At 40.1% G+C, this 14,421-nt stretch overlaps 1 protein-coding gene across 17 annotated transcripts in view; it reads right to left on the bottom strand.

The window, feature by feature from the left end:
* Positions 1–14,421, bottom strand: part of caska (calcium/calmodulin-dependent serine protein kinase a) — a 135,257-nt gene that overhangs the window by 64,727 nt on the left and 56,109 nt on the right. For all 17 annotated transcript variants that reach the window (XM_086051244.1, XM_086051234.1, XM_086051229.1 and 14 more), the window contains exon 2: positions 601–713. In XM_086051244.1, coding sequence (XP_085907370.1) covers positions 601–713 — 113 coding nt within the window. The remainder of the gene's footprint in view (positions 1–600; positions 714–14,421) is intronic.

Here is a 14,421-nt window from a genome sequence, read left to right on the forward strand (position 1 = left end):
AGACAACACAGAATCTTATTTAATGCTAAAACTTACGAAGATAACTATAAATGCTTGGTTGTACGCAACCATAATATATTCCACTACCTAATGTTATGAGTAAACATTTTTATGGAGCGACATAAAATGATATATTCCCAAATTCGCTGTGCACCTTCTTCACTTTGTTTAGCTCGAGTTTTCTTATCAGGCTTCACCACACCTTTCAACTATTGTTAATGCCATAGCTCCTCACATATCTAATCACAGCGCTGGCAGATCGCTACAGAAGATTAACAATATCCTCCAACACAACACTGGAATATGCGGCTTCTTAAATCTTGGGAGAACTAACTCCACAAGTTTCTCTGTTTTACTTTTTATGTTTTTATACAGTTATTAAAGGTTTTATGCTGGCAACAGTTTGCACTTTAAGACTTTGCTAAGGATCATTTTCAATGGACTTGCCACACTTCTTATATATCTGTTCATTTAATGATCCATCTCCTGCAGAATGCATAATAATAAATAACTTGTCTGTGAAGGGCAATTCAAACGGGGATGAAGCTGCAGTGTATGCAGACATATTTAGTGTTTTATCAATGGAACCAAAAACCGTACCCTCTGTGCTGAGTCCAGGACTTGAGGTGAACTGAGCCACATCCACAATTTTGACAGCAAACTGCTGCCCGGTCTCTCTGTTGATGCATCTCCTGACCACACTGAAGGGACCCCTGAAAATGACATTGAGGAAACACTTTATTACAACCATGAAATAATGGCAGAAGATTTACTACAATGTGAAGAACACACGCAAACGCATCAGCCTCTTTTGCACAGAAACCAAGCAAAATTTGCAGCATCGGATCCATAACAGAAGCGCTGGCATTTATCTGCTACAGCTATTACATAGTGCCTTGTGAAATGGGGCATTGATGCAACTATGAGTAACACGTCTGCTCACAACCCTAAAATTAGATTAAGTGTTTGGTGTGACATATTAAATACTTGTGGGACAACAACAATCGCCGTCAACAAAACCGGGTAGGTGAAGTGAGTACCAGGTAATACATTTCATTTGAAAGCGCTTTTCATAGGTCCCATTCTGTGGAAGGGGAAATATATGATACACACAGACACACGCACACGCATACACTCACACACACATCCCGATAGTCTGGATGAATATTAGAATCCTAGTCTGGTCACATGACAGACTTGCTCGCACTCCTGGTTTCTGTGTAAAAACAAAAGGTGCATAAATACCAGATCTTTTATGAACGATCTGAGGTGGTTATTTTGCAGGTTTTCTGCTGACTACAACCTGCTGTGGTCGCCAGTTGATTCACTACAACTAAAAGTCACAGTGCTACAATGTCATTTCGCTAAATAAGACCACAGTGTTTGTGCAGTGGAGAAGAGGTGAAGATATTTGTCCCGTTTTACGTCTGTGTTTCACGGCTCGTTAATGTGAGGTCACTGACATTTCAGAAGGCTGAGTGTCCACTCTGCTTGTTTGAGGCACGTCGGCATACCGAGAAGCTGACTTCTCTTCACTGAGGCCGCAAGGGTCAATGGACTTTTCAATGGAGTAATATCCCATTCAGTCGATGGGGATAAACACTCAAGGACTGAAGGCAAGGCAAGGCAAGGCAGTTTTATTTGTATCGCACTTTTCATACACAAGGCAACTCAATGGGCTTCACACAAGCAAAGGCAACAGCTACAAGCATTTACAAACACCACAGTTAATAACATTCAAAACAAAAGTTGCGACCAAAATTACATTCAAACAGCAGAAAACTTTAAAAACATTTCAAAGTAAAGTAACGAAATAAAAGTGGGTTTCTAAAATATATAAATGAAAAAAATGATTTAAAATTGTTAAGAGGACCTTAAAGTGACACCCGGATGAGCTTAACGTTGGCACTTATATAATAGGTTTGCATGTAAAAATGACATCAGTACTAAAGAGGCTATATTTTGGACATTTAGCTATGCTTAACTCGTGTCAACTCTCAAGAGGCAGACGGCGGCTGGCAGTGAGCAGCAGGCAGCCATCAGGTAAGCATGGATCTCTTTTTCAAAAAATAATGGAGAAAAAAAACCCACCAATAAGCCGCACCTTTATATAAGCCGCACCTATCTATGTTGAAAAATTCGATATTTACTGCATTTACAGAACGATTTTGAACTGTAAATGTCCATGTATGTACTTGAATAGACTATTTCCGAACAGTGCCTTTTAACATGGCAGTAACTTTGCTGATTAAAACGGAACAGAACCAAGAGAAAATAAACAGTATTTATTTATCTTAATTTCTCCTGTGTTTGAAATCACAAGGCATTTCAATCATCTTCACTGAAATCCAAGTTGTCATCTATGTTGACAAATTTGATATTTAGTATATTTACAGAACGATTTTGAACCGTAAATGTACATGTATGTACCTGAACAGATTCTCTTCCAATAGTGCCTTTTAACACGGAACAGAATCAAGAGAAAATAAACAGTACTTATCGTCATTTCGCTGGCTGTTGCCGCTCCACTTTGTCAGTAAACTTCCACCTTTTATTGTTCTACTATATACTACATACCACCTAATGCAATAACCAAGTGCATAGCGCCCTCGCCTGTTGAACTCGTCTACCTGCAGTCAAATCCTGTTGATGGCAAATACAATACCATACAATACAATTTTATTTATATAGCGCATTTCATAACAGCTAGAGCTGTAACAAAGCATTTTACAAACAATACAATAAATGTATTGTATTGAATTGTACTGTAATTTCGGTTAGAGCTACTTGAGCGGTGGAAGAAAAAAGCCGCATGGTTCAAAACCGAGGAAAAAAGTAGCAGTTTATAGTCTGAAAAATACGGTAAATGCAGCTTCCCCATGTTTACCTTGGATTCTCGAGCTCCACTAATTGACCCAAGTCTGAAGATATCAGACCCCTACAGGGTTTATATTCATTCAGCATTTTATTCATGTATTCAGGACCCAAACCATTCAGTGATTTATAGATCAGTAGCAAAATTTTAAAATCCATTTTACAGTTAATTTGGAGCCAGTGTAATGCCTTTAGGACTGGAGTAATATGTTCCGATCTCTTTGTTTTGGTAAGAACCCGAGTTGCAGCGTTCTGAATGAGCTGCAGCTGTTTGCTTTATGCTCTTTTGAGGGAGACCAGTATGAAGACCGTTAGAATAATCAACTCTACTAGAGATGAAAGCATGGTCTGCTTGGAGCATGCCACCCTTCAGTCTAGATATGTTTTTCAGCTGGTAAACGGCTGCTTTAGTGATTGATTTGATATGATTGCTGAAAGTCAGGTTTGAGTCTATCAGCACCCCAAGATTTCAGACTTTGTCTTTGGTTTCTAAATACAGTGACTCCAGGTGTTTTCTAACAGCAATTATTACAGAAATACCTCTGTTTTGTTTTGGTTTAGCTGAAGTAAATTTTGGTTCATCCAGTTGTGAATTTGCTCTAGACAGTGGACACAATACGCTGATTGAACTGGTATCATTTAACCGGGCATTTTACGGCCTGCTCTGACGTCACATATGCGACTTGTGTTTTCAAGAGAGACAACATGGATCGGTTGTTAAAAAACCCCGGCTATGTGTAGACAAGGCCTTATAGTTCAATGCAAACAAACAGTTCCGTAAAGTTTACAGGCTACAGTAAATTATTTTCTAAAAATCCACTACAACTGAAATGTTTTATCTTTAACTCATCTTTGTTTTAAAGTTCAAAAACTGAAAAGTGCATCCTCAACGCAGCTACTAGCCAGAAAAATGATCTCATCAACACAGCTGTCTTCTCTCCATAGCTTTTTGTGGGTGTTCCGTAATTCTTGTGTGTCACATATCCTGCTCAGCTGCCGTCTCCACCATACTGACTTTCTGTGGAAGCAGAAAAGATGACATTTTTTGCTCTAAATGTTTCCAAGACTGGACTTTCACTTGCAGTACTTTGCCGTCAATTTCTGCATCATGTACTGGACTTTGTATGGAGCGGTGGTTGTTTTAAAGTGTTCTATAAATAAAGTTGAGCTGAGTTTCGCTTTTCATGACGTGGCTTACACACAGACTCCCACTCACTCGCTTCTTTCTTTTATCATCATTTCCCTGTCTCAGAAACTTTACTTCTCTCCGGAGCCATGTCGTTCACAAAGCAGCAAATTACTTCTGCGTTGTTACATTGTGGGAGTGGTTAGCTTTATCCGCAAGGCATCTTACTGTGGCGAGCAGAACTGCCCCTAGCGTTTATATGATATAAAAGGGCTCATAGTAATGTTACAGGTGATTGTGAGTGATAGTAGACTGACATTTACTAAAATTTCGGCAAAGTCGGTTGCATTACGTTGAACTGCTCACTGGACTTCTCCCGTAATGCGTGTGCTCTTTGAGGAAAAGCAAACAGACAGCTTTATGCTGATTGGCTGTTACCCACTGCACAAGGAACCAAGAAGATGATTCTGTGGGCGGGCCAATCTGCTTCTGAGGGCAGGGCCAGTAGACAGAGAGAGAGAAGGGTGCTGCAGCAAGCCAGAATAAACCAACTTTTATTTTATCGGCCTTTAAATTAAAAAAAAAAAAAAGGCCGATGCCAATAATCGCCAAAATGACAAATATAATTGGTCTATCACTAAAACACATTCCCGCCTGCTCCGAGGCTGCCGTGAAGCTAATTGTGTAAGGATAAGAATGGGCTTTAAGTAATAATTTTGCAGGACAACACACAAACATCGTTACAACAATTGATCAGACACAATTTTCCCAGGGAAATATTTTAGGCCCATTCACTTTCTAAAAAGGTTGATCAAATAGCTCATCAAATATTTTTGAGGTGAACTTTAACATTTCCAGGATTACCTAGAACAAAACAGACCCAACAGGCCGTCTTTCAGTTCCAACACCAGTGATTTCTCAACTCACATTTTGAGTGGAGTTCCCAAGGGAAATTTTCCAGTCCATTCATTTTAAAAAGAGATTGATCCCTAAAGCCTAACAAAAATTTCTGTGATGAAATAGAAGCCTAGCAGGCCCTCTCTCAGGCCCAACATTGGTGACTCATGACATGTGCAAAAAATCCCACAGACATGCTGCAGAATCTTGGAGAAAGTCTTGCCGGGAGAAACTGTTATAGCTGCAAAGGGGGAACAACAACAGCTATCTTCATTTTTCAGCTCAGGTATAATTATGTCAATATATTCATATTAGTGACTCTCTAAGGTTTTGTATACAAGCAGTGCTCCAGTGCTGTTTATGTGTGATTTAGTGGCTGAGGAAAACGGGGGTTGTCTTTGTACAAAAATACAGACTGGTGGAACAGATGGCAATCAAGCTAAAGCTGCTTAGCATCAGAAGGGTGAGGTGGGACGGCATCATGCCCAACCGAGACACATGCACAAACACACACAAACAGCATGGACATACACGCACTGGCCATTTCAATAGGTACGCCTGCGCAAACAAATGGGATCTAATACAAAATAAACTCAATGTGTAAATGGCGCAGCCATCAATTGCTCAGCCAAACTAGTAATTAACCATTCAGCAACAAATGCACAGAACATGAATATTCATGATTGTTATATTTACATAAATCAGCACATACTGTAAAAGCTGGGTTTTGGTGACATTGATCCATAATAGGACTGATTAACATATTATTGATGGTATTAAAGGACACACTCATATGGGCTCTTATTTGCAATGCAGTATCTCGCCAGTCCAGTCTGAGCACCTTTGCAAACCGCAGACACAGGGAAGGAAATGTCACACCTCGCTTGCTTGCGGTTTAAACTAACACAACCACCACCTACATGACCCGTGGGATGAAGTGAAATGATGAATAGCAAAATATGTAGTCTTTTGGAAAAAAAATCACGGATGTTTAAACTTATTTGAAACAAAGCGTTTCAATAAAGAATGTTAAAATGTGTTTAAGACGGCCACGGAAACCAAAACACCACTATAAGCTAAAAATGAAATGACATGTTGGACATTTGTAGCATGGCGTAACACAAAGTGATACATCAGCTGTGCCCAAGTTTCCTTGCGACACATAAATGGCCTAAAAGCGCTTTTGCGCTGAAATGCAAATGTTGGTCAAGGTCAAGCATTGACTGGTGCCACATCTTGCATCTTGCACCACGGACCGGTCGAGTCACTTCAATGCATTTGACGAGTGACGACCAACATAAAAGCAAATTAAAACAATTGTTTCAATAATGTAATTTACAATCATGCCATTATCATGACTGCTATGGCTGTAATACCCTGCGCGAGTCACCTGTTGCTGGGCCGTAGCCGAGATATAGCCGGGCAATTAATTGAATCAATCAATTTCACCTTTGCAAGGCTATTGACTCACTACAGACTCTGGATTGGAGAAGAGGAACAGTGCTTAACCCCATGCATACAAGACCAGATTTGACGGAGCACCAGTAAAAATGTGTGCTCTTATGGATGGTATTGGTCAGAAAGACAACAAATTGTATGTAAGTACGCATGGGGCGATGCAATGATAACTGCAAAAACTATCGCGGCATCACTGTATTAAAGTTAAAGCTCTGAAATGTCCTTTTTAAAAAATATTTGTGGAAATGAAAACTGCATTCGTTCCACTGAACACAATCCATTATTTGGAAAGAAAATATTGAATATTTACGGTGGTCGACTGGTTAGCACGTCCGTCTCACAGTTCAGAGGTCGTGGGTTCGATCCCGGCCCCAGCCTCCCTGTGTGGAGTTTGCATGTTCTCCCCGTGCCTGCGTGGGTTTTCTCCGGGAACTCCGGTTTCCTCCCACATTCCAAAAAACATGCAAGGTAAGTTGATTGGACTCTCTAAATTGCCCCTAGGTGTGATAGTGAGTGCGGATGTTTGTCTCTGTGTGCCCTGCGATTGGCTGGCAACCTATTCAGGGTGTCCCCCGCCTACTGCCTGAAGACAGCTGGGATAGGCTCCAGCACGCCCGCGACCCTTGTGAGGAAAAGCGGTATCAATAATGGATGGATGGAATATCGAATATTTGGTACATTAAGAAACGTGTACCTTGTTAAGGTTAAATAAAGAATAAATGTTGAGCTTCTGTTTTAATTCTTCTTAGTAACTCTCATTGTCCTAAATAAAGAATAAATGTTGACCTTCTGTTTTAATTCTTCTTAATAACTCTCACTGTCCTTTCACTGTTGAGCTATTTTTGGAACAGACCCGCGGTCTACTCATGTTGTCCTTAGGGCGAACTAGTACCCATTGGCAGCATGTTTTTTTTATCCTTTGTACAATGCACAAATTAATAGATACGACAAAAAGGCATCCTTACGTATGCTCTATTTAGTGCAGTTATGTCATCTCCCTCCTTCCTTTAGCTCCCTGTAACTGCTCACCTCTCCCCCTTTTGCTCGCTGAGAAGGAGAAGGAAAAAAAAAATGACCGGCCTCCAATTAACGTCAATGAGGCAGCTTGTTTACTCAGCCAATCATATTGTGCACTGCTCAGAAGTCTCTTAAAAAAGAAGAGCTCAGTACCGGTTATTGATACCTTGACTTTTCTAAGCCATGGTAAACCGTCAAACCGGTAATCGGCCCATGACTACATGTAAGTCACCACTTGTGGACCTGACATGCTCATTATGTTTACAACTAGCACTGTTTGACCACAGCTGTTTGTACGTAAAACTTTTCAAAAACTTGTGAAAACATAAAATGCATCAGCAATGATTTTTTTGGGGCCATTATGATTTTTGTTTGAAAACAGTTATTGGCGGTAAAAACAGGAGATACAACCTAGTGCATACATCACAATCACTAAAAAGACGGAGCACGGCACAGTAGTTGCGTTTCCGCTGCTCAATATAATGAGTTTAGAAATTGAACATTTGATATAATGCTACGGAGTACAGCAAAGATGCACGACATGTAAAACACTACACCCAGATTCATGCTGATGAAAGGTTTTCAAAAGGCAGTTTGACAGTTCTTTATAAAGACAAATTGTCCACTACTGGTCTGGCATGTGTATGACTACAAAAACATTTTTTGGTTTGTGTTTTACTTGGTTGTTGCCATGTAAACCTTCCGTTTTACCTTATTTTTTCATCATAATAACAGGCTCCATGTGGCCAACTTCTCAATATCCCTCCCGCAGTACAACGGTATGAGGCAGCCGGAGAGTAAAATCGTGGAAGAGTGGGTTGGGGGGTGGGGGGGGGCGGGGGCTGGGGGTTGTCAGTGAAATGCAGTCGACTCAAGAGGCGGAGATGGGCGTCTTGAAAAATATGGTGGTTATGTGGAAGAGGCTTTCTGGCTTTGACGAGGTCTCAGCTGCACACAGTGTTAAGCCATTAGAGCTCTGAATGGAAGTCAGCTGCATGGGGGCCCGTATTGATGACGCTTGAACTTTAGCAGCCCGCCCAAACTGACAGAGCAGGAAGTGAGAGTGAGACAGAAAAGTAAGAGCAGAATGAAAGCAGAGGAGCCTCCTCTGCTTATAAAGCCTAAATAGACCAATCTGACGTTGGCCAACTGTGACCGACGCTTACCCCCTGTGGCATCGGGTCGACTGTCAGCACGTCACGCTGGAATAATACACCACAACGACAGACAGCGACGATGACCATTAAAGTACCTTGTGCGCATGCGTGACATGTAATAACCCTCCATACCATTGGCGGCAGTAGTCACTATTCCTCATGGTTAGAAAAAGCCAACCGGAAAGCTATTGGCCGGGGGCGGATTATAAAAACTTAATGCATTCATCTATATTTTTCGCTCACGATAAACTCCCCCGCAAAGCAAACCCTCACGCTCAGTATCGGGAAATACTTACATTGTCAACCTTGTACTTGTAAGAAGACTAAGGCTCATTGTTTATCCGCATTTGTCACTTCCTGTTCGTGCCCAGTGCGCTGCTTCGCTACCCAACAGTTAATCACAGTGACCAAATGTCACGACGCCGATTCAACATGCTGAAATGCCCACCAGACGCTTCCTGATGAGGCCCAATGTTACGACGGTGTTTGCTAAATCAATCAGACGGCGCAATCGGACGATCCGACGCTTACCGACGTTGGATTGGTGTGTCCAGTCCTTTAGTCTTAGCCAACCTTAACAGAAGCTATAATAGCAATATTAGTCAAAGACGCAATATGTCCTCACATTTTTGTGACAATTGCCCCTTCGTTTGGTTAATTAAAAAAAAAAGTGAGATGGGGTTATTCTGTCATTTTCATTCCTTTCCTAGTCAATAATGCATGGATCTTAATGACAAAATTCTCTCACTTGAATGATTTACTCATTAAAACTGCAGTGGGGAACTGGAGGGAAAAAAAGAAATGGAGGAAAATGCCCTCCATATTTTTTTATTCACCAAGTTTCTGGGGGCCACGTGTTAAACCCCCCACCTCCCCACCCCCCAAAATGGAAACTAGCTTTGCTTTTTAATCGTGCTATAACTGAATGACATTTTTTGCAGACGCATGGAAGAAGTGCAGGAGGTGCTTATTTTGCAGGATCTAATTGATTAATATGATTGAAAGAGGCCATCAATATCAAGTAATACTTGATTTACTATATATAGCATCTTCCATACTAAAAATGCAACCAAAAGCGCTTTAGAGAAAAGGAAGCATTGAATGAAAATGAAATCGCTGGCACATTGAATTTCTGAGCTCCCATTTTGCTGCACCCCTTTGCCCCTCTTCCGATTGGGCAAAAGCAGTTAAAGACTAAAATATGGATTAAAAAACGTGACATGGATGATAAGACACGGCTTAGAGCAGAGTAGTGGATTGAGGAAACAGCATCAATGGGTCTGGCTGTGATTTCCAGCAGCAGTGACAAACTACGACTTAAATAATTTTCTATGCTATGACAAGGTATGTTAAATAAACTTACTATTTTCCAGACTATAAGCCACTACTTTTTACCTATGTTTTGAACCATGCGACTTATAGAATGGTGCGGCTAGCGATGGAAGAAAATAATACAATACAATACAATACAATTGCCAATAACAAGACGTTACTGCTGGTGGAGAAGTTCAACAGGCGAGGGCACTATGCACTAGGTTATGCATTAGGTGGTAGGCGGAAGCAGAGCAATAAAAGGTGTACGTTATTAACTGACGAACTGGAGTGGCAGTGAAATGAAGATAAATACCGTTTATTTTCTCTTGGTTCTGTTCCGTTTTATTCAGCAAGGTTGCTGCCGTGTTAAAAGGCACTGTTAGGAAAGAATATGTTCAGGTACATACATGTACATTTATTGGTTTGAAATGATTCAAAATCATTCTGTAGATGCAGTAAATCTCAAATTTTTCAACATAGATAGGTGCGGCTTATATAGGGTTTTTTTCATTATCTTTTTTTTTTTTAAATAGAGTGGGAGTGTGGCCTTTAACTGTTAAGTGAATGAATGATTTAGCAGAGAAAAAGTTATAGACAACCTTTACTTGCTCACTTCATGATCGTAGGCGCTTAAGGACCACCACTGTGTATCTTTTCTCCATGAACTGCAGCTGACCTGACAAGCGGGAGGAGTCGTTGTGGCCTACGACCTTACAATGTGTGGAGCACAACCAACCATGTGACGAAAAAATGTGGCTGAACACTCACTAGGGAACGTTTGCATTCCCCGCAAGTGTAACATCTGGGAATTTACTAGGGTATCAAAAAGACGTGGTGCCCGGTACTGCATCGTCGTGTGTGTTGGTGTAGTAAAAGGCGATTTGCTGCAAAGCGCCCACATTCCCCTTCCGCGCGGCATCAATCACGCTGCATCTCATTCGGTAAATGTCAGTGGTGTTTACGACACAGGCAAAGACACACACACAGACACACATACTAAGGACAACATGCTTCAGCACGCGAGATGAGGAAAGAGCAAGCTTTGATACATCTCGATTTGTTTTGTGGAAAGATTCGATGCACTCACATCTTTTACATCCCAAAATTTATTTTATTTTATTTTTTTAATTCAAATTGTTTTTGAGCTTTTACAGTACCCAGGCAAGTATGAACATAGAGAGCTGCCCACCATGTAGTAACGCATTCTGCTGCAACATGCTAGGAAGCGCTGAAGTCTACTGGATGTGGATGTCATATATTTATGAGCCAGAAGATGCAAAGAAGATCTTTTACAAATTCTCTAACAAAGCTGCATTAATAGTGCACATTTGAACAATTAGTGCAACATCTATCCTAATTTCCATTAGTGTCCTCTCTATGGCGTTTAGTGTGATTATGTTAGCATTAAGCTAGCAGACCTTCATTAGACGGAAATAGATGGTCTGGTAGAAGATTAAGAACATTTTAGAAATACGATGTTAAATTCCCTGAAGTTTTATTTGTCGGTTTTACAGTTAACTTTAACTTAGAGTGACAAACGGATGCAATCACGCTTTGGACCCTTTTTCAAAAACAAGCAAGCGAGAGAGCGAGAACACGCTCTGAGGAATACTGTGAATAATTTTATACTCCACATTAGTTATACCCTTTTATTTTCTTATTCAAGTTTTAATGTTATTTTTTATCAACTTTCATTAGTTTTTCACAAGTGCCCATCATCTCTGTTCAGTGCAGGGGATTTACGCCAAGCACCCAACATAGATCAGGGTGGCAAGGAAGAGTAGATCATAATCGATTAATGGGAAAAATAATAGTCAGTGTAATCTGTTATGAAAAGTAATTATTTGCAGACAGTTGCAGTATGAATAACATGTAATTGACATGTTCCACCTGAAGCAGCCTCAACAAGTAGCCCTTTGCATTAATCAGTGCCTAAGAAGTAGTTCTCTGTTTCAAAAACATTAATGAGTAACATCACTCTTTCTTGTGTGATATTGCTTGTTTGTGCTTATTTGTTAACCACAAAATAAAATACAAATAGTTAATAAACAGTAATCGGGGGGAAAGGTTTTTGCAATAATCTTGAATGCAATATACATTTTTACCTGATTATTCGAAATCTTTGAAATTTGTCAGTACAACTGAATTTCCATATTTTAAAAATGATGTCATGGGACAGTGATGAGTTTTACTTTGTTGGTTTCTCCTTTTTGTGTGTGTGTGTGTGTGTGGGGGGGGGGGGGGGGGGTGCGTGTGTGTGTGTGTGTGTGTGTGCGTAATTGTGCACATTTCAGCACAGGTATGACTGAATGTAGTATCTATCTATCAATCAATCAATCAATCAATCAATCAATCAATCAATCAATCAATCAATCACAGATAACTGGGCCAAAATGATACCTGGACATAATTCATCACAGTACATTCGTGTGGACTCCTCCTTTCATGATTGAAGTGCAGTAACGTTATCCATATTACCTTCAATCATGTCACAACAGTAATGCCAAGGCAAGGCAAGGCAGCTTTATTGATGTAGCACAAGGCAACTCAATGTGTTTCACACAAGCAAAGACTAGACCTTTAAGCACTCACAAACAGAACAGTTCATGTCATTCAGAAGCAAAGCAGAAAAAACAAAAGTAGTCTTTCATTTCACAAAAATGAAAGGACGTACATTCACAACATTTAAACACATTAACTGAAAACTCTAAAAGCATTTAGAAGCAAAGTATAGAAATAAGAGAAGGTGCAATTTTTAGTCGACGCAATCCAAGGACAATTTTTACAATTACAATTACACAAGTGCAATAATCATGTTCAACAGTGTAGGGTACAAGAGTATCAGAATTGTCTACAAGAGGACTACCATCTCACCTTATTGTATTGTATTATATTCATTTTCTATCCTAATTGCTCCAACTGCATTTTGCACAGGTATTATTTTCTTTTGCACATAATCCTCATTGCACTTCTCTCCTCCTTTTTTTTGTAATCACATCACGGAGTAACATTCCAATTTCATTGTGCTCCACAATAATTTTTCTATTCTATTGCTCTTTCCAGCGGAAAAGTGACACAAGTTATCTAAAATGAAATATTCACGTCAGTTTAACCCATTAAAGCCTGAAGCCCCTCATGAGACATCTCTCTAAAAGTCACCCTTGAAAACCTGACATTTTCGCCACCTACAAAATAATTAATATCTCAGCCGCTGTAGCAGATAGAAACATAATTCCAAAAGAATTTAAGAGCTTTGACATGTGGCTTTCACACAGGCCAGATCTTCTTAATTTTTACTGTTTCAATCGAAGATGCAGGTGAAGCACTATTTTTAATTTAAAAAAATCGAGTCGTAATTACAATATTGTATTAAGTCATTGAAATCGGCATTGTCTACAAACATATATCTTAACCATACATCACGTTTGGATGGTTTCACGGCTTTAAAGTCCGCGAGCGTGTCGTTTATATTACTGCCATGACTTATATCAGAGGTCCAGCGATCGACTGTGCCTCCATTACTCCTCGAAAAAATTCCGGATATCCTCTGACAACTCACGACACCGTCACACATATATTCTGATGCATTTCATTGGCTATGAGACCAAGAATTGGATTAAAAAAAGAAAATGACGTATACGCTCTCCCGGCTTTAAAGGGAGAAACATGCAACAGCGCTCCCGGCTTTAGTGGTACAAAGGTGGCTATGCGCTCTTAATAGGTTAAGACAGCGTCATTTCAAGTGTTAAGTGAATGAAAAGACAGGTAATAACCGGGAATAGTCGAACCACACAAACAAATGGTCAAGCAATAGCTTGATCCTCTAAGAATTTTATTCAGCTCCTGTATTTTCCTGCAGCTTCCAGTTGTGTGTATTCCATCTCCCTGTATTCCTGGTGGCACTGTACTTATGTAAGCAAGCAGAGCCGAGGCGGCTTACTTACGTTCCCATGGGGATTAAGGCAGCAGCCGGGACGAGGCAGCACCTGCGATGCTCGCTCAGAGTGTGCTAATACAAACACACAAGGTGGCAAGTCAGCTGCAGACTTGAAATTGCAGGCTTGAACACAATAAGTTCCCGAACGCTGGTAGACCCTTTCTGGATTTTGAAATTATTTTTCTCAAAGCAATGATTGAAATATAAAGAACTTCCACCGGGTGCACACATCAACATAAAACAAACACCCATCTTCATTGATGAAAAGCCAGCAGTGAAATTATCGCAGTTCAAAGACAATATCATTGGAACACTAACATTGAAGAGTTTACTAACCAAATCAGCAGCATCTACAGAAGCACGTGAAGACATCTATCAGATAAAAATAAAGGTGTGAAGAGATGACAGTTAACCTTCCGTTAGAGTCTGACTGGTGATCATGCCACAATGTTGTGTTGTTAAGACATGTATGTTTTGCTTTGTTTCATTCCTCTGCATTTCTACTCATAAAGTAGTTTTAAACTGCAATTTTAGCTGACAAATGTCAATGCTGTCAACATTGTTGGTAATATTATTACTCTTAAAATGTGCACCAATAGACAATGTGCAGTTGCGTAAATAATTGTCCATGGCCATAATTT

Source organism: Filicampus tigris, chromosome 14 (genome assembly GCF_054856515.1).
Source record: "Filicampus tigris isolate MCC_2025a chromosome 14, RoL_Ftig_1.0, whole genome shotgun sequence".
Lineage (NCBI taxonomy): Eukaryota > Metazoa > Chordata > Actinopteri > Syngnathiformes > Syngnathidae > Filicampus > Filicampus tigris.